The sequence below is a fragment of the Callithrix jacchus genome, chromosome 19 (genome assembly GCF_049354715.1).
Source record: "Callithrix jacchus isolate 240 chromosome 19, calJac240_pri, whole genome shotgun sequence".
NCBI lineage: Eukaryota > Metazoa > Chordata > Mammalia > Primates > Cebidae > Callithrix > Callithrix jacchus.
Window position 1 is genome coordinate 53,370,497 of NC_133520.1, and position 26,108 is coordinate 53,396,604.

Genomic DNA, 26,108 nt, shown 5'->3' on the forward strand with positions numbered 1-26,108 from the left:
GCAAAACCCTGTCTCTACAAAATATTTTTAAAACATTAGCCAGGCATGGGGGCACACACCTGCAGTCCCAGCCACTCAGGAGGCTGAGGAAGGAGAACGGCTTGAGCCCAGGAGGCAGAGGTTTTGCAGTGAGCTGAGATCATGCCACTGCACTCCAGCCTGTGTGACAGAGGGAGACTCTGTCTCAAAAACAAAAAAAAAAGAAAGAAAAGAAAATTTAGTTCAGCAGATGGGTAATGAGGACACCAATTTAGAAGCAACTCCACACCTTCTGTATCACTATGCCCTTTATTCAATTACAGCCAGATGTCTTAAATTTCTGAAGATCACAGTAGATACTATGGTAGTTTTAAAATATATCCACAAATCACTTGAGACTCCTCCCTCCAAAGGGTGGGATATAATTTCCTTCCCCTTCAATGTGAGGCAGGTTTTTTTGTTGTTGTTGGTTTTTGTTTGTTAGTTTTTCCATTTTTGTCTGAGGAAGTGAGGCAGTTAACTGCCTCCCTTCTAACAAATACAATGTGACAAAAATGACAGTGTCTGATGTCTGAGATTAGGACATAATGAGATTATGGTTTCCTCCTTGCACTCTTGCACATTCTCTCTGTCCGAAGGATGCCAGATGCTACACCCAAGGGCACGTAAGCAGCACAAGAAGTCCATGTGGACAGAAACAGAGAGCCAGTTGCACACAAAAGGCCCAAACGGTCAACAGCTGTGGATCCTTCCACCTCAATCTAGGTTTCAGAATCAAGGTTTCAGGAGATTGCCATTTGGAATTATTAACCAGCTAAGCCCTTCCCAGATTCCTTAATCACAGAAATATAAGATATAGAATAATGGATAAAAGGGGACAAAAGGAGATTTTGTTTTGTTGTGAAATGAGGAATAACTTGTCCAAGTTAATACGCTGACAAAAGGGGACTGTGAAAATATATGTATATAGATGTACAAGATTTACTAATAGATAACAAGCTCCCATTCTGTGCAAAGTGTTACAGTTAAAACAAAGATACCGTCTCTATCTTCAAGTCTAGTAGAGGAAACAAATATAAACTAAATGAAAATATATTCCAGCATATAACACATGAGTAAATATCAGGTACACAATTCTTGAGTATGTGGCATGTCTAATATTAGCTAATGTTTAATGTTTCTTGTGTTTTAAGTCATGCTTACCTGATTACTAATATTAGTATTTCTCTTAATGGGACATAAAAGTGAAGGCCTTTGGAATCCAGATTTTTAGGGTAGATCTAGCACCATCACAAAACCTCCAGCTAAATTTTCACATGTAATTCTTAGGGACTGTTTTCTTGCGCATAACCATGGCTAAATAATTTTGTTCTCTCCCTTTCACCTACTTACATTGCAGAGAACTTACATTTAAAGGCCAACATCACGGGTGAAGATGAATTAACATCCTTCCCTTCTCTTCTTTGGTTATGTGGGAAATTGTCATGCTTCCTTTTCCTGAACCCTCCTGATCCTTATGTGGAGAAGAAAAAAAGTTAGAGAAATCTTCCATCACCAAGAGTTTGCAAAACAGAACGTCGGCAAACCTCCACCTCCCTTTAAAACCAGATACCCACAGGGCCCTCGACTTAAGAGGCTTTCTCCGCAGACTGAGAGAGATGCTGCCCAGGCCTTTCCAAGCAAACCATCCAAGCCTCCACCAAGTGGTGCTTTGGTCTGGCATTACAGTAATTACTGAACTAGCATAAAATTACACCTCGAAGATTTAACAAAAAGGGAGGTGTAAACAGGGACAATCCGGCCGGGGAGAGAACCAGGGCTGCCGTCCCCGAGTCTGCAAGGGACGAAGGCATCCTCCAAGGGTGAAAAGGGGAAAATCGCCTAAAAAGATTGGAGAACCTCCCCCTCTGGATAAATAACGCCCCATGTTGTTGAGGACGCCACCTTCTTTGTTGCTCATGTCGTCACAGCCTACAGTGAGACAAGCGGAGACTGAAGGACCTGGAGCGAGAGGACGGCGCAAAGTGCAGGCCGACCGAACCCAGAAAAACAGCTAGCGGAGGCGCCCTTTGCAGCCTGGCCGACTACTACTCAGTGGCCGGAAGTAGCCCCTCGCCTACTTCCGGCCTGCGTCCGGGGTCCCACCGCCTCTGGCTCCGCCCCCCGCGTGGTCGGGGGACCCCGCGCGCGCGTGCTTTCGCGGCCGCCCTCTGCTGTGCCTGAAGACACAAAAGCGACTCTACACACCTCACGGCATGCACTATTAATAAAAAGACGATGCGACCTCCTGGAGCTGAGATCTGTGTGATCGTGGGAAAGCGACAAAAACGTTCGTAATTATTTTCTGAAGGCACCTTCGGGACACTTACCCTTCCCTCAGCGGGGGCCCAACTTCGCGCGCGGTGCATCGTAGGGGTTGTAGTTCGTCCGCGGGAGCGGGCCCTCTGGAGCCCCAGCCAGAGGTGTGAGAAAGAAGCGAGCCCTCGAGTTCCTCGGGGCATCTGGGAAGGTCTTTTCAGGATCCAGGCAGAAATTTACAGAGCTAGGAGTTTATTTTAACTTTCCCAGGCGCTTTAAGGGATGGAGATATGCGAGTCATTCAGTGGATGGTGCTAGTACTGTTTTCTCTCGTGAAGGCCTGCCCTTCGAGTCTCTTCCCACCTTTTCCCCTGCCCGTCTCCCACCTTCTCCCTTCTCCACCGACCTCTGTACCCTCCTCCCCACTGGCTCGCAGAAGCCAAACAGCCTGTGTTCAGTTTGCCTCCACAGAGTGGTTGGGCGACCTTGATGAAGTAAGCAACCTCTGTGCCTCAGTTTCCTTATCTGTAACATAGGGATAGAATAGTACCCGCCTAATAGGGTTATTTGAGGATGAAAGGAGTTAAGGCTCGTGAAGACGTTCTTTCACATATAAATGCTCAATTAAATATTAGATGCCGTACTCCTCTTCCATCAGGGCTCTCTCAGACAATACGACAGAGAGAAAGGTAAAAGCAGGTGTGTTCCACTAAACTGTGGGCCTTTCATTATGGGCAGGTACTGTGTCATATCTAGACTTTGTGCCCACCCTAGCCCCAGTGCTTCTCAGCGCTGTGATCCTGCGCCTTGTAAGCCTCTATCAATGTTTCTTGAAGAATCATGTTTCTGGCATCAGGATGGGTAAGTAGGTGGCAGTTCAGCACCCCCTAGAGAGAAACTCAGGCCAAGGTTTGGTAAGTGGGGTGCCCTAGGCCTAGTAGAGAAAACACAAGTACATTTTAAGCTTTCTCCAAATAATCTGTATATTGTAGTCATGTGTTGTACACACAGTCTTTTCTTCTTGTAATTTAGGAACAAAGGAACAGTAAATGAAATAACTTGGCTAGAATATGGCAGTAACTACAAGGCACAGTCTGCTGTGGCAGGAAGGTCACCACCACTCATACCTCTGCAGCTCTGTGAATACATGAATTAACTGAACAGATTCCTTGAGGATAAAGTAGGCTCCTGGGGCCCCTGCTTGTTGGACTACTTGCTTTGCGGATGTTGAACAGATAATTCTCATGAGTTTGAGTGACGTCTGATCTACCGGTATTCCCCCTACTCTGATTAGAAATCACTTGACCATGCAAAAAAAAAAAAAATAAGGCAGCTCTGATACAAATTTAGCCATTTTAATGTGACTCCCTCTAGATCAAGGAAGCCAGTACTTATGAACACTTTCAGAGTCAATTCTTACTTTACTGTATCATAGTCGGAGAAAGGGGTATTTTTTTTAACTCTCCTGGAATAGCAAGATCTCAACTTTCCAAAACCGGAATCAACTATATTTCTTTTCTTTCTCCAGCCACTACTCCCCTAGCCTGTTCAACTACAGCTATGTTACCTGAACTGCTTTCCACTCTTTACCATAATTGTAATGATTAGAACACTAAGTTTCACAACCTATAAAGACTTCTGAAAGTATTTAAGGGAGGTGAATCCCAGGATCACTTTCCCAGCACTTATTTGCATATGCGTTTACCCCAGGCTCCCCCAGGTGTCCCAACTCGTAGCTACTCCTTCCTCGGGAAATAGATTTCAACGTCCGTAGCAACCTGCATCCCTTCTCTGTCTCCTTGTTTTATTGCTTCAGATTCAAACACATAGTTTTGGTACTTGGCAAATGGTTTTTGGTTTGTTTTTTAAAGGAAGACTACCACCCCAACTCAGGGAGAGGAAGGTAAAGATTTTTAGTAAGATTTCACCTCTGATGTTGTTTTTACTTGTTACTGTTGCTATTTTTTTTTTTTTTTTCCAAGATACGGTTTCACTCTGTCACCCAGTACGAAGTACATGGCTCCCTCACTACAGCCTCGACTCCCCGGGCTCAAGTGATCCTCTGACTATGGCGGCATGCTACTAAGCCAGGCTATTTTTTTGTTTTCTGTATTTTGTGGAGACAATGGGGATTCGCCATGTTGCCCAGGCTAGTCTCAAAATCCTGGGCAAGTGATCCACCTGCCTAGGCTTCCCAAAGTGCTGGGATTACAGTGAGCCACTGTGCCTGGCCTCCTGTTGCATTCTAATTGCCTGTATTTGACTCTGAATAAAGCACTAAGCCTTTCAATTGCACTGTTGTTACTCAGTTCATAAATCCTCTCATTGGTCACCCTTAGATTAAAATCACATATCTAAACTGGTTTGAGAAGCCAAGGCAGGTGGATCATTTGAGGTCAGGAGTTCAAGACCAGCCTGGCTAACATGGTGAAACGCTGTATCTACTAAAAAGTACAAAAATGGCCTGAGCATGGTGGCATGCACCTGTAATCGCCAGAGGCTGAGGCAGGAGAATTGCTTAAACCCAGGAGGCAGAGGTTGCAGTAAGCCGACACTGTGCCACTGACCTCCAGCCTGGGCCACAGAGCAAGACTTAACCTCAAAAACTGGTTTTGGATATTGAAAGAAAATCATAGCCGGGCACAGTGGCTCACTCTGGTAATCCCAGCACTTTGGGAGGCCAAGGCGGGTAGATCACAAGGTCAGGAGATCGAGACCATCCTGGCTAACACTGTGAAACCCCATCTCTACTAAAAATAAAAACAAAAAAATTAGCCGGGTGTGGTGGCACCTGGTGGGCCTGTAGTCCCAGCTACTTGTGAGTCTGAGGCAGGAGAATTGCTTGAACCTGGGAGGCGGAGGTTGCAGTGAGCCAAGATTGTGCCACTGCACTCCAGTTGGGCGACAGTGAGACAACATCTCAAAAAAAAAAATCATATATTCACATAAAGAGAAGAAGATAATTAAGAGATTCTCTGTTTCAGCATTTCCCTTATTTAGTTATTACATAAATAACTAAATCCTGGGATAGGAGAGATCATGGAGAATTGTAAGAATCTAGAGTTTCTGTTCTTTAAAAGATAACCATAATATTTAAAAGATATCTATGGGGTCCAAAGTAGTTTTGTGAAGTGTACATATTACCTTTATTGTAAATAAATTAACAGCTTTATTTTTCAAGCAATACTAGGATGTAGTAGGAGAAAAGGATGTTCTAGTTTTATAACAGGAGAGGGAAGCTGGTATTGAAGAAGTAAAGAATGATGGATAAAAACCATAACGAGATGTCACTTCAAATCCCCTAGGATGACTATATTTAAAAGGAAGACAGAAAACAATAATTGGTGAGGATATGAAGAAATTGGAGCCCTGATCAATTGCTGGTAGGAATGTAAAATGGTACACCCACTCTAGAAGACAATTTGGCAGTTCCTCAAAGAGTTGGACATGGAATTACCGTATGACCCATAAGTTCCACTGTGAACTATATACCTTGAACACAAATGTTCATGGCACCGCTACTCACAATAACCAAAAAGTAGAAATAACCCAAATGTTCATCAGTAGATAAATGGATAAACAAAACCATATATCATTTGGCAGTAAAAAGGAATGAAGTGCTAACCATGCTGCAACATGGATGAAACTTGAGAACATGCTGAGCGAAAGCAGTCACAGAAGACCACTTACTGTATGATTCCATTGATACAAAATGTCCAAAAGTAGATTCATGGTTGCTTAGGGTGGGGGCTATGGAACAGTGAGGTGGAGGGGTGACAGCTAAAGGATGTGGGGTTTCTTCGTGTGGTGATCGAATGCTCTTAAATTAACAGGGGTGATAGTTTCACCTATCTGATATACTACAAATTATTGAATTAGTTTAAATGGTGAATTACATGTGAGTTATATTTCAATCAAGCTGTTAAAACAAGTTTTTAAAAGAGTGGTAGGAAACATTCCTTTCAAGTCTTATAAATATACCGTATGTATATGTACATTTACTGTATACATGTAAATATATAGATAATTCTATGTTATTATTAGGGAAAAGTATTTTTAATACTCCATAATGAAAAAGTATGTAAAGTACTTTATAGGTATGACAATATTTCAACAAATATTGTTGTGTCTGGTTTATTCCTGACAATGTGATTGCTGCCATAGAGGACACAAACATTTACTATCTCTACTTCTCCCATTCTTCTTGATCTATCTCGAATCAGGCTTTCACCCCACCACTCCTCAAAAACTGCTGGGGATTTTGCAGTGACTTCCACATTGCTAAATCTGATGGTCAGTTCTTACTCTTCATCTCACTTGACCCTGAAGCAGCATTTAAAACAGTTGTCATTCCCTGTGTCTAGAAACCACATTCTCTTGACTCTCCTTCTATAATACCTAAGTAGCCACTTCTTCCTAGTCCTTTATGGTTTCTCCTTACCTCCCCAAACACTGAATTGCTCCAGAAGTCCTCCTATCTTCTCTACTACACTTACACTCTTTTTGAACCCATTCGTATGGTTTTAAATGCCATCTGTAATCTAACAATTTCCCCGCTTTATATCATCAGTTTAGAAAACACATATATTCAGTCCAAACTCACATCAAAGTACCTACTTAGTATATTCTCTTGAGTGTCTAACGTGCTTCTCAAAATTAACATGTCTAAAACTGAACATAACCGTCTTCCAAAACCTACTTCTTCAGCAGTGTTCCCTATTTCAGTTAATTTCTATTCTTCCAGCAGAACAGACTAAAACCTAGAGTCATCTTAGACTCCTTTTTCTTTCACATTCGATATCCTATTTGCTATGCACTGAACTGTGACCACCCTCCCCAAATTCATGTTAAAGCCTAACCCTTAGTGTGACTCTAATTGGAGACAGGACTTTTAGGAGAAAAGTAAGGTTAAATGAGGTCATAAAGGTGTTGTTTTGATCCATTAGGATTGGTGGCTTTATAAGAAAAGATCTCTTTCTCTGTCCATGCACATACACCAGGAAAGGCTATTTGAAGACAGAGCAAGAAGAGCTTGGTTATCTACAGGCCAGGAAGAGAGTCCTCACCAAAACATAATCATGCTGATACCCTGATCTTTAACTTCCAGTCTGTGCTGTTGAGAAAATCAACTTCTGTTGTTGAAGCCACCCAGTCTGTGCTACTTTATTATGGCAGCTTGATCTACCTTCAAAACATATTCCGATTACAACCAGTCTCCCCAAATTCTGTTAGTACCTTAACTCAAGTTACTGTCATCTCTCACTTGAAATCGAGCAGTATCCTCCTAACTACAGGTGTCAGTCTCTTCATTGAGATGCAGTCCATTTCCCCTCTTGAAACTGAGCTGGCCTTTTGGCTTGCTTTGACCAATAGATCTACCATTTGTTAACATCGTTTTGTCCTCTTTTCTGCTCAGAAACAGATTAGGCACGGTTCTGCCTCAAGGCCTTAGAACCATCTACTCTGTCTGCTTGGATTATTCTCCCCACAGATTTCTTGCTTCCTTCTTCCTTCATGAAGAAATGTCACCTCATTGAGGCCTTCTGTAGTAGCCCAAATAATGGCCTTCAAAGATGTCCACATCCTTATCCCCAGAACCTGTCAATGTGTTATCTTAATGGCAAAAGTGACTTTGCAAATGTGATTATATTTAAGGATCTTGAGGTCAGAATTATCCTGGATTATCCAGGAAAGCCCAGTATAATCACAAGGGTCCTTATAAGTGCAAGGGGGAGGCAAGAGAGAGAAGGAGATGTCATAATGAAGACAGAGTCAAGTGATGAAATTGCTGTCTAGGGTAGAGGTGGAGGTGGAGGGGGCATGATCCAAGGAATGCAAGAAGCCTCCAAAAGCTAGAAAATGTGAGGACACAGATTCTCCCCTAGAACCTCAGGAAGAAACCCGCGTTTACTGACCCTGATTTTAACCCAGTAAGTCCCTTTTCAAAATGGTAAGATAACAAATTTGTGTTGCTTTAAGCCAACTGAGTTTGTAATAATTTGTTATAGTAGCAATAGAAAACTAGCACACCTTCCTAGCCATCCTATCTAAAATGGCAGCCCATGTCCTTCCTGGCACTTCCTATCTCCCTTCCATGTTTTTTTTAAATCATATATATAATGTATTGTACTATTTTACTCACTGTCTTTTCCACTGGAAAGCAAACTCCATGTAAATAGGGATTTGTCTGTTTTATTCTTTGTGATATCTCCACTGTCTAGGATAGCATCTGCACATAATGCACACTCAGTACACACTTGTCAAATGAGGCCGGGCGTGGTGGCTCACGCCTGTAATCCCAGCACTTTGGGAGGCTGAGGTAGGTGGATCACCTGATATCAGGAGCTCAAGACCAGCCTGCCCAACATGGTGAAACCTCGTCTCTGCTAAAAATACAAAAGTTGGTTGGGCATGGTGGTACATGCCATGGTGGTACATGTATTCCCACCTACTCAGGAGGCTGAGGCAGGAGAAACTCTTGAACCCAGGAGGTGGAGGTTGCAGTGAGCCAAGATTGTACCACTGCACTCCAGCCTGGCCAACAGAGTGAGACTCTGTCTCAAAAAATGAAAAGAAAAAAATACATATTTGTTGAATAAATGATATGCAAATATATTATCCCTATCTGTAGCTTACCTTTTTATTATAATAACTTTGGTTGAAATGAAGTTTTAAAATTTTTAATATAATCAAATGTATCAGTCTTTTCAATTTGTATATTTTATGCTTTGTTTAATCAATTCTTATATCAAAATTATAAAAGTATTACCTTGTAGTTTCCTATAAAAGTTTTAAAACTTTTCTTTTTCCACTTAGGTGGTGAATCCACTCGGAATTGGCATTATATATTGGTAAATGATTGTCTCAGGACCACATATTAAATATTTTATCATTTCTGCACTGATTCGTAACAATGCAGTGGTTATATATCCCATTTATATATGGGTCTATCTCTTGGTTTCCTGTTCTGTTCCAGTGGTCTGTTAGCTTACCCTTCTACCAATAGCACGTTGCCCTAATTACTATAACTCTATAATATGGCTCAATCTCTGGAAAGCCACATACCCCTCCCCTCCTCTTTCTACAATATTCTTTTTTTTTTTTTTTGAGACGGAGTTTCGCTCTGCCACCAGGCTGGAATACAGTGATGTGGGACTACAGGTGTGAGCCACCATGCCTGGTCTACAATATTCTTATATTTTGCAACTGGCCTTTACTCTTTTGTATTAGTTTTAACAATACCTTACTACCCTCATACATAAAATGCTCTTAGCATCACTATTTATAACATCTAAAAATTGGAAATTATTTAAATGTCCACCAATACATTAGTTAAATAAATTAGGAGCACAGTGGCTCATGCCTGTAATCACAGCTCTTTGGGAGGCCAAGGCGGTTGGATCATGAGGTCAGGAGTTCAAGACCAGCCTGGCCAAGATGGTGAAACCCCATCTCCACTAAAACTACAAAACTTAGCCAGGCACAGTGGCAGGTGCCTGTAATCTCAGCTACTTGGGAGGCTAAGGCAGGAGAATCACTTGAACTTGGGCAACAGAGGTCACAGTGAGCTGAGATCGTACCACTGCACTCCAGCATAGGTAACAGAGTGAGACTCCATCTCAAAAATAAATAAATAAATTAGGTTATACTCACACAGTGCAATAAGATACTGACTTCAAAAGAATGAGGCAAATTTACATATTTACATTAAAAGGTATTCAGGATATCTCATCACAAAAAAGGCAAGTTGCAAAATGGTATTTAGAGTAAGAAGCTATTCATGAATTTTTTTAACATGTAATTTGGGTTACATGTAGAAAAGAATATGGGCAGGAATACACCAAAATGTTAACAGTGGTTATATCTGGGGTTCAGGAATAGGGAGAACATATACTTTCTAGGGTATGTATTCCTATAATGCTTGGATATAACAATAACCAACTATTACTTTTACAATAAAATATATAGGTTTTAACTTTGGTTGTAAAGACTTGAAGCAAATATATCACAATGTTAAGTGTGTGTTTTTCTGATAAAATTATGAGAAGTATTATTTTTACTTTTGTTTTCCAAATTGTTTATAATAAATTACATTATAATAAAGGTGGAAGCATTATTTAGAAAAATATTAACAGTGTTTTTGAATATTGGGGCATAGTGATTTTTTCCTTCTCTACAGAGCTCAAGTTTTCTATGACAAGTTTATTGCTTATATGCCATTCTGCTTAGCATCCCTTCCTTGAATGAATCACCCCTTCATACTCTCCTGGTAAATTGACCGTCAATAGTTCTGGTATGGCTGCCATTTGAAGGATCTTCCCATTCCAGACATAGACTTTGCAAGTGAAGAAGTGATAGAACAAGGGAGAAGAGCATTCATAAAGGAACACTGGCTTGAGACCCTCATTTGTCTCTTTAGGGCTCCTCAAACTGCTAACCCAGTGGTTCTTAGCAAAAGGTGATTCTCCTCAGAGATGTTTGGCAATGTCTGGGGACCTTTTTAGCTGTCCTAACTGAGGAGTGGGAGTAGGATTGCTACTAATATCTAATGAATAAAAGCCAAGGATACTGCTAAACATTTTACAATGCACAAGACAACCACCCACACACAACAAAGAATTTGTCAGTCCCAAAAGTCAATAGTGTGGCAGCTGAGACACTCAGGGCTAACTGACCTTGGCTACCAAAAGGAAAGGAAACAGGATCACTGTTTCACACAGAAGCTGGGAGAAGTACAGCTGGACCACAAGAGATCCCCAAGGGTCCTTTGTTGTGTACCATGTGCAGTGGTGAAAATTATCAGCTGACTGTAGCAACGCACTGCGAGCAGGACCACTAAGGATTCGATCCCTGCAGAAATAAAGGTGTGTGATGACCCATCAGGCAAAGAACTTCAAGCAGCTTCAGTGTGAGCCAAAGATAGGCAAAACATAAAATAGGTGGTAGGGAGGAAAATATCAGTTGTGGCCTCAAGACCAGCTGTATAAACAACTCTAGGCTCTCCCTCTATTTCTTTGCCTGCTGCATCTTACATTAACATTTTTACCCTTTTCTTTACCATGCAATTGTATCTGTGGTATAATGGTGGTTGTTATCTTTGTTGTTTGTCCATAATTATGGAGAAAATAATGACCGTGAGCTAGGATAGAAATGAACTAAGAGGATCTTAAACTCAGGGAATAGTGGCCTGTGGGAGATTTTTATTTCTGTTTCCATTGAGTGGTACAAAAATTCATTTCTAAAGAGGAATTTTCCAAGAAATTGAACGTCTCCAGGTGCCTAAGAATAGATATCATAAACTTTGGATGGAACAGAAGACAAAAAGATATCTGCATGTAGATAACTGATAGATACAGAGAATTAAGGACCTCACTAATGACGTTCATAGAAAATTTTAAATGCTAATGAAACCAGAGTTAGGTAGGAGCTGTTAACCTTTAAAATAATTAACAATGAGGAATATACTTTACTTCTTAAATTTCTTTTGTCGTTTTGGGGGGAGTGGGGGAGCCAACAGCTGCATTTTCATAATAATCTCTATGTATAAAATCACATGAATAGATTTCAAGAGTTGTACTTAGGTAAATAGCATCTTTCTCTTATCAAAATGACTTTTTCTATTTAGATCAGTTCAAATCCCTTAATAAATTCCTTTTCTGATAAATTAGTTAGAAAGGATTGTAAAGTTGCAATGAAAAACTCTTAATTGGTATAAAAAGTGTTATGAAGAAGAGTTTCAAGTCACAGATTTTCAAGGAAGTGGCTATTGAGCTTAATTGAATCTGAAGATACTGAGGATTCAATGAGAGTGTTTCCCAGGTAGATTATAGAATATGGAGGCAAAAGAGTTATTTGTTATTTCCTATGCCAACTATAATGAAGTGCCTGTTGAAGGAAGGTTTTGAGGGACAAGTAGCATGGTTCCTTAAGTGCCGCCGAACTTTAAAGGAAGATAATGACAGGCTTAAGATAAAAATTGTTGGCTGCGCATAGCACGGTGACTCACACCTGTAATCCTAGCACTTTGGGAGGTAGCGGTGGGCGGATCAGCTGAGGTCAGGAGTTCCAGACCAGCCTGGCCAGCATGGTGAGACCCCGTCTCTACTAAAAATACAAAAAATTGGCTGGGTGTGGTGACTCATGCCTGTAATTCCAACACTTTGGGCGGCTCAGGTGGGCAGATCACTTGAGGTTTGGAGTTCGAGACCAGCCTGACCAATAGGAAGAAACTTCATCTCTACTTAAAAAATATATATATATACAAAATTAGCCAGGTGTGGTGGCTCATGCCTGTAATTCCAGCTACTCGGGAGGCTGAGACAGAAGAATTGCTTGAACCCAGGAGATGGAGGTCACCATTGCACCCCAGCCTGGGCTACAAAAGTGAAACTCTGTCTCAAAAAAATTTAAAAATTAAAAAATATTGTTTGCTTCAGAAAACCAAGAGCTGTCTTTAACTGCTAAGAAAACGTTTAGCTTACTAGCCTCAGAACTGAAGTAACAAAATCAAACTCAAAATTTGAATCTGTGGACTGTAAAATTGCAGAATAAGTTGCATTTGCAGCATTATCAGATCTCATGCAAAATCAGTGCAGCGACTGGGGCAGAGTGGAAGACCCTGAGAATTGAAATGAGGAAATAGAGGAGAATTGGGTGACTGAGGCTACTCCAAACTCCACTGAGCATTCCTTGCAAGATGGAATTTCCTAACCCATACATCTAGTGAGGCTGTTCTTGTTTTACTTGAAGATCTTATCGTGACCTTGCCTCAGACACTTACCTTGTAGGAGGTAGCCAAATTGTCTCATGTCCCATTTCTGTCACTACTAATTTGCCTTTGTATCTACAATTAGCACCAATTGATTCAGGCACATGAAGGTCAATTATAAAGTCAAACTCTAAAGAAGAAGGCTCATACAACAAAGCAATTTTGTTTATTTATATGGCAAGAACCTGAAGAATGTCAATGATAATGCATTCTTAGAGTGATAAACTAGGAAAAGGGGAATAATTTCAGACGGAAGACCTTTATTGAAAGGTGTTCAAGCAGATGGGAGTGATTCTCATAGTTTATGTATTCAATTTTCTGAAAACAGGACTCAATGGTAGCCACAGCAAAATGTAATAATATTGCAAGAAATTTATTTCTACTAAATATAATTATGGGAACATTATAATGAATTGATCAAATCTGTCTACTCAGCCATCATTAACTATGTCCAATAAGAGGACAGTTTTTAGTAGTCTGGAGGTACAAATAGGTGATTCTGCTATCGAAATGGGCTCTTTGGTTTCAATGGGGTTTATGGGATAAGAACTTAAAAAGCAAGGTGGGCATGATTACTATAATAGACAACAGGGTAGGAGCAATAATCAGAATGGTTCTAGATCACCTAGACCCTAGAACCAAACTGCTCACTAAGTTCCTAGCAGATCGAGCCTCATGTAAGCCTCCATGGTTGAACAATACTGTCCCTCATCTAATTCTCATTCTGAATAAATGCAGGACTGAGAGCTCTTTGAAGAAAAGCATGGTAAGATACTCTTGAAGAAGACGCCAGAAGTAACATCACTAGTGCATTCTTTAAATTATCCTCCTAGGCTTCCACTTAGGGATTTGAGTTCATTTACCAGGGTTATTATGGCACAGACTAACTGGGAGTCAGGAAGCTGCTATGGTCAACTGGTACGTGTGGGGGTTTATTGGGATTAGGTGATGAACAGGGTTGCTGCTTTTTTCTTTTTTTTAATTCCTTATGGTGCACTCAATGCGTCTTTTAGCCCTTTCTATTGTTACTTCCTGAATAAATAAATATATAGTTGGAATACAAGTCCTCTACAACTGGCAGAATTTTCACATTGACCTTCTGATCTGTGAAATATATACTATAATTGTAGGAAGGACCAAGTGGAAGTCTTTGAAGCTCTTCCTATCAAAAGCCAAAGCCAAAGCAATACTACATTCCTAGAGAAATCTGAGGCTATTACCATCATCAAAGACTTGCAAGAAACAGGAACGACTATTCTTAGCACATCCCTGTTTAACTTCCTTCTTTGGCCAGTGCAAAATGAGTCTTGGACAGTGAGAGTGTTAATTAGGCAGTGATTCCAATTGCAAGTGTTCTAGGTAGAGTCTCTTTTCTCAAGTAAATCAACATAGCCCTAGCATCTGAAATTATGGACGTTGATCTACCTGGTTCATTTTTGTTTCCATAGATATGAAAGGAACATCAGAAGTAGTTTACTTTTACCTCACAGGGATACCAGAACATACTCACTTCTTATGTCAAGGCTGTCAGCTCAATAGCTTTGTGCAAGAATTCAGTCTGCAGAGTTTGTTCATAATCACTCTCCCATAGGACATTGCTTTGGTCCACTCATCAAGAGAATCATGTTAACTTAAAGTAACATTTTTCAATGTCTTCAGATGTTAAAAGTTCCATCATTCGTAACAGCAAATCAAGAAATTGTCTAAATATCAACAGTAAGGGCATGAACCAAATCATGATCTACCTATGTGGTGTAATATGAAAAAAAAAGTACCAAGAACTTGAAACACGTGGGCAAATTTTTATATTACTATACTAAGTGAATAAATTACACAGTTTAATCATACTTACTCTTTTAGCTATGCACAGAAAATGATATTAAGTATAATCTGCTGGGTGCAATGGCTCACACCTAATTTCAGCACTTTGGGAGGCTGAGGCAGGAGGCTGAACAACATAGTGAGACCCTATATCTACAAATAATTTAAAAAATTAGTGGGGTGGTTGAGCTACTGGAGAGGCTGAGGTGAGAGGATTGCTTGAGCCTGGGGAGTTGAGGCTGCAGTAGGCCATGATCACACCACTGTACTTCAGCATGAGCTACAGAGCAAGACCTTGTCTCACAAAAAAAAAAAAAAACAGTAAAATCAATGATAAGGATTCAGCAATACAAGCACACATATTGCTGAATGGAATCCAAATTCTATAACCATTTTGCAAAGTAATTTGTAGGTATATGTCAAGAGCCTTAAAAAAATTATATATAGATGTTTGCTTTACATTGTGTATATTTTTGCAGTATAACCAATATGTATTATGTTTGTGATTAGAAAAAAAATCTTTTAAAAATTCATTAAAAAAATTTTTTTATAGAGACAGGGACTCATTATATTGCCCAGGCTGGTCTCAAACTTCTGGCCTCAAGTGATTCTCCTACCTTGGCCACCCAAAATGTTGGGATTACAGGCGTGAGCCACTGTACCCAGCCATAAAAAAAAATTTTAACTTTAAGGTTTTTTTTCTTTTCTTTTTTTTTTTTTTTGAGACGGAGTTTTGCTCTTGTTGCCCAGGTTGGAGTGCAATGGCACGATCTCAGCTCACTGCAACCTTTGCCTCCTCGGTTCAAGCGATTCTCCTGCCTCAACCTCCCAGGTAGCTGAGATTACAGGCATGTGCCACCACGCCCAGCTAATTTTTGTATTTTTAGTAGAGACAGGCTATTGGTCTCCATGTGGGTCAGGCTGGTCTCGAAATCCTGACCTCAGGTGATCCACCTGCCTTGGCCTCCCAAAGTGTTGGGATTACAGACATGAACCACTGTGCCCGACTACTTTAAGATTTTTAATAAAGGCACAGATACCATCAAAATGTAAAGATTGTTTACATCTATGTATTTATTGGCTTTTTCAATTTTCTGTATACATTTGAATTGTTCCAAATTGTCTATGCAGCTTTCCTAATCTATTGAGGAAAACATTATTTAGAAAAATAACAACAGTGAATGTCTTTTGTTAGTGGGACGTGGTAGGTTCCCATCCTCCCCATTTTCTGGATTTTTTTATTTTTCCAGAAGTGCTTATATTAGAATGTATTATTATATGTTGTGATATTATTATATTAGGTAATATGTTGTTTTGCCATGCCCAAAATCATTTCCTTTAGGCACTTGCTTTTCTTTATGCCATATAATCCTAAATCAATCTAATCTCTCACGGAATTTGACTTTGAAACAGACACACCCTGGGAGGAAAAATGATTGTAGCTGAGTCATTTGCTTGACTTCCCGAGGATAAAATCCCTGAAACTACACTGGTTCCTGTTCTCCCCAAGGGCTCACTGTTCATCATTAATTTTGATGTTGGCCGCTTGTCAGAACCTCAAATAAATTCTTTCTTACTACCTAAGTTAGAGTCCATTTCTATTGCTTGCCACGCAAGAACTTAAACTGATTCAGAAATTGTAACCACAAGTGGATCACAAGGAACTGTAGAAAACACAGAACTGGTCATGAGGAAAAGATGAAAGCAAAAGAGTCCTGTTTTACATTCCAAGATGAGAAGATAGCAGCCCACGGTACACAATGGCAAAATGTCATTTCCTGTGACAGGCCCATGTGCCCTCTACAAGTGAAGTTCAATCACGTTGTACAACATTTTGTCATTATCTGTTGAAGTTAAACCTGTGTGTATCTCATTACCTAGCAGTTTCACTCTTGGTACATTTATGCACCAAGAGTCTTAAAAAAGAACATTCATAGCAGCAGTACTTGCAGTAGCCAGAGACTAAAGAGAACTGAAATTTCCATTAACAATTTAAATGCTTTTGTTTCTGTTTGTGAAATAGTTGCAAAAATTCTAAACAAAAACAATAGCAAAGCAAATATAGCTTTGCCTAAAAGGATAATGAGTGCCTATAAATTCCTGTTTATTTCTGTAGTGAAAGCTTGGTTTAACATTTGCTATGCTAAATATCAAGACTTACTATAAAGTAATTTAAACTGTATAGGATATGGACATATAATTTATGACAAGTCTTGATTTATGCATTTGTCTTTTCTGTTTTTTATTTTTTTTGAGATGGAGTTTCGCTCTTGTTACCCAGGCTGGAGTACAATGGCACGATCTAGGCTCACCACAATCTCCACCTCCTGGGTTCAGGCAATTCTCCTGCCTCAGCCTCCTGAGTAGCTGGGATTACAGGCACGTGCCACCATGCCCAGCTATTTTTTTGTATTTTTAGTAGAGACGGGGTTTCACCATGTTGACCAGGATGGTCTCGATCTCTTGACCTCGTGATCCACCAGCCTCGGCTTCCCAAAGTGCTGGGATTACAGGCGTGAGCCACCGCGCCCGGCCGCATTTGTCTTTTTAAAGAGAGTGTCAGCAGGCGCAGTGGCTAACACCTGTAATCCCAGCACTTTGGGAGCCAAGATGGGTAGAATGCTTGAGCTCAGGAGTTCAAGATCAGCTTGGGCAACATGGGAAAATCTTGTCTCTACAAAAAATACAAAAATTAATTGGGTGTGGTGGCTTGGACCTATAGTTCCAGTTCCTGGGGGTCTGAGGTGGGAGGATGGCTTGAGCCAGGGAGGTTGAGGCTGCATTGAGCCAAGATTGTGCCACTGCACCCCAGCCTGGATGATGGAAATGAAACCCTGTCTCAAAAAGAAAAAGTGTCCTTTAATTTTTCTTTATTTCTTTTTTCTTTGGATGTCGTTTTTTGGGTTTGGGTATCAAGGCAATGCTGTTCATAAAACAAATTGAGGAGTGATTCTTCTTTCCATATTTTATTTCTCTGGATGAATTTGTATAAAACAAACATTATTTCTTCCTGAAATGTTGTTGGAATTTAACAGCAAAATAATTAGCCCATGATGTGTGTATGTGTGTGTGTGTGCGTGTCTGTGTATTCCTGTTAAACTGAACTGTTTTGCCTTTAAACATGAACTTCTTTTTCTTTAGTAAAAGTTTTCACTTTATTGTTTTTAATTTTTGTTTTACTTATTTATTTATTTTGAGAAAGGGTCTCACTCTGTTGGCCAGGCAAGGGATCCACCAGCCTTGGCCTCCCAAAGTGCTGGGATTACAGGCAAGAGCCACTATACTCAGCCTAGTACTGTCTTTTTATATTTCATTTGTTGGATCAAATTTTCTTTCTTATTTTTCATTGGTTGCATCAAATTTTCTTCTGTTGGTTTAAGAGTTATCCTTTTGGTATTTTTTTTTCTTATGATGATTGTCTTTTTTTTAACCCAACTAAACAGATTTCTTAGGCTTATCCATATCTATATCTTTTGCTCAGACAAGTACTTTAGCTTCTCACATTTCTTATAGATTTTGCTTGTGAGGTTTTAAAAAATGTTTTTCAAAAAATATTTGCCCTTCCTTTTTATCAGATTATCAATTCATTCTCTATATTTTCTATCTGTTGTAGCATCTTCTTGAGTTTTTCTCATTTGACTGCTTCTCCAGTAATTTTTTTTTTTTTGAGTTGGAATCTTACTCCATTGCCCAGGCTGGAGTGCAGTGGCGCAATGTTGGCTCACTGCAACCTCTGCCTCACGGGTTCAAGTGATTCTCCTGCCTCAGCCTCCTGAGTAGCAGGGATTACAGGCACCCACTACCACGTCCGGTTAACTTTTGTATTTTTCAGTAGAGACAGGGTTTCACCATATATTGGCCAGGCTGGTCTCGAACTCCTGACCTCATAATCCACCTGCCTCGGCCTCCCAAAGTGCTGGGATTTCAGGCATGAGCCACTGCACCTGGCCTCCTGTAATATTTTTTAAATAACTTTTTGTGTGACAAACCTGTTGTATGCCTGAGAATATCTTTAATATTATTATACACATGTAAATGAGAGTTTGGCTGAATATAAAATTCTATGCACAAAATGCTTCTTCAGCACTTCTAATACTTCATTATTTTCCTGTGTCTAACATTCCGATAAAATATGTGTCAATCTAATTCTTGTTTCTTTGAAAAACAAGCTTTTAAATGCTGTCTTTGTCTTAGCTATTTTTACATTTCATTATATTATATCTAGGTATAGGTTTTTCCTTCTCTCTCCTTGTTAGCCTTCTCTGAGTCCTTCAAATTTGAATTCTTCCATCTTTAATTTTGCAAAATTTACCACCATTAGCTTCAAATATTTTATCCCCTTAGTTTGTGGCTTTTCTCTTACTTTCCAGATGTTGGCACTTCTACACTTCATTTCACTTATCATTATCCTCTTCTCCCTTCTATTTATCTTGCTTACTAATTCCTGCTTTAGCTCTATCTATCTGCTATTTATTTCACAGAACCTGAGTAGCTGTGTTTAAATCCTAGCTTCCCCTTGAACAATTTACTTAACGTCTTTGTGCCTCAATTTTTTTTTTTGTTGTTGAGACAGAGTTTTTTGCTCTTGTTGCCCAGGCAGGAGTGCAATGGTACAATCTTGACTCACTGCAACCTCTGCCTCCCGGGTTCAAGCGATTCTCCAGTCTCAGCCTCCCGAGTAGCTGGGATTACAGACATGTGCCACCACGCCCAGCGAATTTTTTGCATTTTTAGTAGAGACAAGGTTTCTCCATGTTGGTCAGGCTGGTCTTGAACTCCCAACTTAAGGTGATCTGCCGGCCTCAGCCTCCCAAAGTGCTGGGGTTACAGGCGTGATCCACCTCACCTGGCGCTTCAGTTCTCTCATGTGAAAAGTAGAAATAATAATAGTACCTACCTTGGAGGATTGTTGTGGGAGCTAAATGTATTGGTACTGTATATGAAGTGCACATAGAGCATTACCTGGTACTTAGTAAATAATATGTAAATGCTAGTTAGTATTATTTATTGTGTACTTTATTATATTGTTCACATCTATTATTTCTACTTGTTCTTTCTTTGACCTTTTGTGCCAGCTTCATATTACTAATATCCCCTGTGAGGATATATATTGCTTATTTTTAATTTAGAGACTCTGTACCAATAATTCTGCTTTCAAAATTCAAGCAGTGTATGCAATTCAGTTTTGTTGTTTTTCCAGTTAACTATATATAGCTGTATATATTAGGGAAGGGTCAAAGCCCAGGGCCTAGTTTGTGTTTCTCTTGGTGACTGTAAAGTAATAGAAGAGATGAGCCTTTCAGGGTAGAGAGCCACAAGGATCAGGAAGGGGCTGAACTTAGCCCTGCTTCTTGGTACTACACAGGCAAACTCCTTTGAACAGGGATTTTCTCTTCAAGTCATAGACTCTGCTGCACTGGGGACAGACACTCTTCTTAGAGTATAATGCACAAGTCTTGGTGGTTGGAGAAGGAGTGGGTGCAGGTGTGAGTGTTTGAGAAAGTCTGATCAGCTAGCATCTACTTTCATCAGTACCTCTCCTCCCCTCTGCAGGGCTTCAGGCTGCCCTGGTATCATCCTGAGTACCAGCTGGCCCAGCACTTGCTTCTGTGATGGTCTTCCAAGGGCAATGTCAGAGAGAAGCAGGGTTAGAATTTAAAAGACTATCCTTTTCCTTCTGTCTGGCTCTTCACCCCAGGCCATTCTCCTCACCAGGCTAAGGCCTTCTCCACTGGCCATCCCCTTCCTCACATGAGGTAATGAATCCTTTAGTCTATACTGAGGTTTTTCAAAATTTTTATGTTAGTCATCAAATCCTTGCTTTGCTCTCATTTCTGACTTGGTGAGATGGAGCCAGCAGTCTGCACTAGTTACTTTTTTGTCAGGAGACAGAAATTTTCTAAGCCTTTTTCTCTTCTCAAAGTTTCAAAGATAAACTTGATTGTCAAACATTGTGTTTTGGATGAACGATACCTGGAAAGATATAGTCATTTAGAAGATCAGTTTGTCTCTTAGAAGAGTACCGTGGATTTATACTCTTTGAAATAGGGCTTCATAGAAAGACCAAGCACTCCTACCAACCCCCTAAATGCAGGAGATGTCTTTTTTCTTTTTTGTTGTTTTTCTGTTTAAAGCAGAGTCCTTGCACATAACTTGGTAACTATATATTAACTTGATTTTGATCTATATTTAACTCTGTTCATGAGATACTTTTAAAAGAACTGACAAAACCATGTGTAATGGAAAGTCTCTGCCATTCTTAACTTTAAATTGATGAAAGAGTCTAAGTATAAGTTCTGATGAAGGGTGTGTGCTAGTGTAGAACAAATTCCTTCCATGATTAGTCAAGCTACCTGACTTCAAACAAGTTTTATTTTTGTCTCTATTACTGTTAAACTGCATGGCCTTTTTCTGCTGGGCTCAGAGCAGGTTTGATCAACATGTTTGGCCAGGGTAAGTCAATAAATCCCTAAATAAATCAACCTGTTTGGGCAAAACAAATGACTCCATTATGACATGAACCAAGCAGAAACTTCCTCTGCAACTTTTCTATGGATATTACATGTTTCATGTCCAAAGGTTCCACCCACTACTGCATGGAACAAAGCTGTTGTACCTGCCTCAGAGCATGTTGGAGTTTACACAAGTTTAGGAGTCTGTGTCATACTGTTGCTTTGACTCAGAGTTGAATGATGGACGGATTAATGTTACCTGGAGAACATCCGATCTTAATCTCAAATCTGCCTCTGGTTTTGGTGAGACTGTTGAGAGCTCTGACAAAGAAAACAGACAAGCTCTCTTATCTGGCATGTGAGATAAATGAAATACCTTTAATTTTTAACAGCACTCTTCTGAAAGTGCCTAAATAAGCCTGTAAAAGTATGAGTTTCTGCCATACTTTGTGTTACTTTCAAGTCTACTGAAAATGTAGTTTCTCATACCTGGTATTTCACAATGAGTTTTTTTGGTTCTCAATGATTAACAGGTACCTGTATAACAAGAAAATCTATGGCTCTTATGGTTTACACATAGTCCCAGACATTCCATATTCAAATATAGATGTCTGAAATGGTTACTAGCAGCCAAAGTAAGTCCTTGTATTGGAGTAGGACATGTTTAGAGGCGGCACTGTGGAGCAAAATGTGGAGCAAAATAGCATAGTTTTAGGAGTTAAATGAGCCTGTTTTTGAGCACTGATGCTACCAGCAAGTTAAAGCTTATGGTCTCAAGCATCTAATTTTATCTCTCTGAGCCTCATCTGTGTAATGACGCTAATCAAGTGAGACGATGTATGGAAAGTGTCTGATATGTAAAGATGCTTAAATGATAGTTGCAATGAACCATTAAAGTTACAACATTTACTTAATAAGCATTTATTTTAATGTGTTCTGATTTCCAGTAAAGAATGGAATACAAAGGCCGGACGCGGTGGCTCAAGCCTGTAATCCCAGCACTTTGGGAGGCTGAGGCGGGTGGATCATAAGGTCAAGAGATAGAGACCATCCTGGTCAACATGGTGAAACACTGTCTCTACTAAAAATACAAAAAATTAGCTGGGCACGGTAGTGCATGCCTCTAATCCCAGCAACTCAGGAGGCTGAGGCAGGAGAATTGCCTGAACCCAGGAGGCGGAGGTTTCAGTGAGCCGTGATCGCGCCATTGCACTCCAGCCTGGGCAACAAGAGCGAAACTCCATCTCAAAAAAAGATAAAGAATGGAATACAAAATTTCCTCTCTCCTTTGAACATACACTTATCAATATATAGAAAATTTATGTTACAGATATGCATATTGAGTTAATATACATAAATATATCACATACCTCCCAGATAATTCTGAAAGTTAGAAATTGGAAATGCAACGCGAAGGCATTCCACTTCCTTTTGCCAGGATTTAAATCATTCCAGATTCTTTAAATGACCATAATATCAACTGAATGTAAATTGAAGTATTATATAGCTACAGATTCCTGATTTATTACATTTTCTCCTTCTAGAATGCAATAAAATGTTGTGCCATTCTTATTTCATGACTTTCATTCGTGCCCTTAGCTTCAGCACTTTTTATTACAAACTTTAAAGACTGTATATAAGTTATTTTATACCTGTTTTAATGATATTTACATAAGAATACTTTTAATATATTAATAAAATTATGATAATATCATGCCCAAACTTGATTAAGATAGCACCAAGAAGAAGGAACTTTATAATAATGTCACTGCAAAAATAAGATTACGTTTAATGAGACCCAGTAACACATTCAACAAATAATTCATAAATGTCAGGTAGAATTATCATAGAAACATAAGAATAGAGCAGTATTGAGAATTCTCTAAATGTAGTTTACCTTATGTGTATGTAAAAACCATACGATGTTATAGTGGCTTCCTTATGTGTGCACGTGGTGAAGTTGAACCAAGTTCCACTGAATTCCCTTCCCTTAGCTATAGAATAAGTTAGCTGAAATGAGGTAAATATTCTTAACTATGAACAAGTTTTTGTAGCTACAAGCAATAACAAGTGCTTCAACTGACAGCAGAAATAAAGTGTTATCAATTTTAAGGCATATTCTGATTTTAGAGGTTTCAAAATGTCCAAAAGACGTGTGCCTGTATTCAGTAGAATACAGACATACCTTAGAGATATTGTGGGTTCAGCTCCAGAACACCACGGTAAGCTAATATAGCAATAAGGCAAGTCACACAGTTTTTCATTTTTCAGTACATAATAAAGTTATGTTTATACTGTGCTGTAGTCTATTAAGTGTGCAATAGCATTGTGTCTAAAGAAACAATGTATATGCCTTAATTAAAATACTTTATTGCTAATAATTATCTGAGCCTTTAGTGAGTCATAATCTCTTTTCTGGTAGAGAGTCTTGCCTCAATACTGATGGCTGCCGATGGCTGCTAATCAGGGTGTTGGTTGCTGAAGGTTGGAGCAGCTGTAGCAATTTTAAAAAATAAGGTAACAATGAAGTTTGCCACATTAATTGACACTTCCTTTCATAAAAGATTTCTCTGAAGTATGAGATGCTGTTTGATAACATTTTACCCACATTAGAACTTCTTTCAAGTTGGAGTTGAAAAGTTGAAGTCATTTCTCTCAAACCTGGCTGGTATTTTATCAACTAAGTTTATAGCATATTCTAAATCCTTCGTTGTCATTTCAGCAGTGTTCACAGCATCTTCACCAGGAGTAAATTCCATCTTAAAAATCTACTTTCTTTGCCCATCTGTAAGAAGCAATGCCTCATCCTTTCAAGTTTGATTGTAAGATTGCAGTAATTCAGCCACATCTTCAGGCTCTTCTTCTAATTCTAGTTCTCTTGCTATTTTCATCACATCTCCAGTTACTTCCTTCACTGAAGTCTTGAACTTCTGAAAGTCATCCATGAGGGCTGGAATCAACTTCTTCCAAACTCCTATAAATATTCATATTTTGACCTGCTTCTGTGAATCACAAATGTTCTTAATGACATTTAGAATGATGAATTAATTCCAGAAGGTTTTCATTGTACTTTATCAAGATCCATCAGAGGAATCACCAACTATGGCAGCTGTAACCTTATGAAATGTACTTCTCAAGTAGTAAGACTTGAAAGTCAAAATTACTTCCTAATCCTTGGGCTGCAAAATGGATGTTGTGTTAGCAGACATGAAAACATTAATGTCTTTGTACATCTCCATCATTGTTTGGTTGACCAGGTACATTGTCAATGATCAGTAATATTTTGAAAGGAAGGTTTTTTTCTAGATAGTAGGTCTCCACAGTGGGCTTAAAACATTCAGTAAACCATGCAGTAAACAGATGTGCTGTCATCCAGACTTTCTTGTTCCACTGATAGAGCACAGACAGAGTAGATTTAACATTTCTTAATTAAGGGTCCTAGAATTTTGTATTGATCAATGAGCATTGGCTTCAACTTAAAGTCACCAGCTGCATTAACCTCTAACAAGAAAGTCAGACTGCTCTTTAAAGTTTTGAATTGAGGCATGGACCTCTCTCTAGCTGTGAAGTCCTAGATGGCATCTCTTGCAAGAGAAGTCTGTTTTATTACATTGAAAATCTGTTGTTTTCTGTAGACACTTTCATCAATTTTCTTAGCTAGATCTTCTGAATAACTTGTGGCAGCATCTACAGCCGCACTTGCAGCTGCACTTTTTACTTTTTATTTTCTTTGAGATGAGGTTTTCATTCTTTTTGCCCAGACTGGAGTGCAATGGCACAATCTTGGCTCACTGCAATCTCTACCTACCAGGTTCAAGCAATTCTCCTGCCTCAGCCTCCTGAGTATCTGGGATTATGGGCATGCACTACCATGCCCAGCTAATTCTTTTGTATTCTCAGTACAGACGGGGTTTCTCCATGTTGGTCAAGCTGGTCTCAAACTCCCGACCTCAGGTGATTCACCAACCTCGGCTTCCCAAAGTGCTGGGATTACAGGTGTGAATCACCATGCCCACCCCTCCTTCTACTTTTATGTTATGAAAATTGCTTTTTTCCTTAAACTTAATGAGCCAACCTCTGCTAGCTTCAGACTTTCCTTATGCAGCTTCCTCATCTCTTTCAACCTTCTTAGAATTGAAGAAAGTTACGGCCTCATTCTGGATTACAATTTGGCTTAAGGGAATGCTATGGCTGGTTTGATCATCTATCTAGACCACTAAAACTTTCTCAATATCACCAATGAAGCTATTTCAACTTCTTAGCATTCATGTGTTCACTGGAGTAGCACTTAATTTTCTTCAAGAGCTTTTCCTTGCCTTTGTAATATAACTATTTGGTACAAGAGCCTACTTTTCTACCTATCTCAGCTTTTTATATACCTCTCTCCCTAACCTTAATCATTTCTAGCTTTTGATTTAAATGAGAGGTGTGCAAATCTTCTGTTCACTTGGTCACATAGAGTCTATTGTACGTTGAGTCTCAGGGGACAGGAAAGCCTGAAGGGATAGAGAGAGATGGGGGCATAGCTGATCAGTGGAGCATTCAGAACACATTTGTTAATTAAATTTGCCATCTTACATGGGTACAGTTTGTGATGCCCCAAAATAATTACAATAGTTACATCAAAGACCACTGATAACAGATCACCATAACAGATATAATAATAATGAAAAAGTTTGAAATATTCTAAGAATTACCAAAATGTGACACAGAAACACTAAGTGAGCATGCGCTGTTAGAAAATTGTCAGCAATACACTTACTTGATGCAAGGTTGCCACAAATCTTCAA

The 26,108-nt window shown here is 39.5% G+C and overlaps 1 protein-coding gene across 2 annotated transcripts in view; it reads right to left on the reverse strand.

Annotated features, from left to right (window-relative positions):
* The window catches only part of TSNAX (translin associated factor X), a 41,833-nt gene extending 39,740 nt beyond the window's left edge, over nucleotides 1-2,093 (reverse strand). For both annotated transcript variants that reach the window (XR_001908413.5, XM_002760896.7), the window contains exons 1-2: nucleotides 1,924-2,093; nucleotides 1,388-1,492 (exon numbers count right to left, since the gene is read on the reverse strand). Coding sequence is in view for 1 of the 2 variants with exons in the window: in XM_002760896.7 (XP_002760942.1) it covers nucleotides 1,388-1,492; nucleotides 1,924-1,939 (121 nt within the window). In the remaining variant the exon portion in view is untranslated. The remainder of the gene's footprint in view (nucleotides 1-1,387; nucleotides 1,493-1,923) is intronic.
* Nucleotides 2,094-26,108: the final 24,015 nt, after the last annotated feature.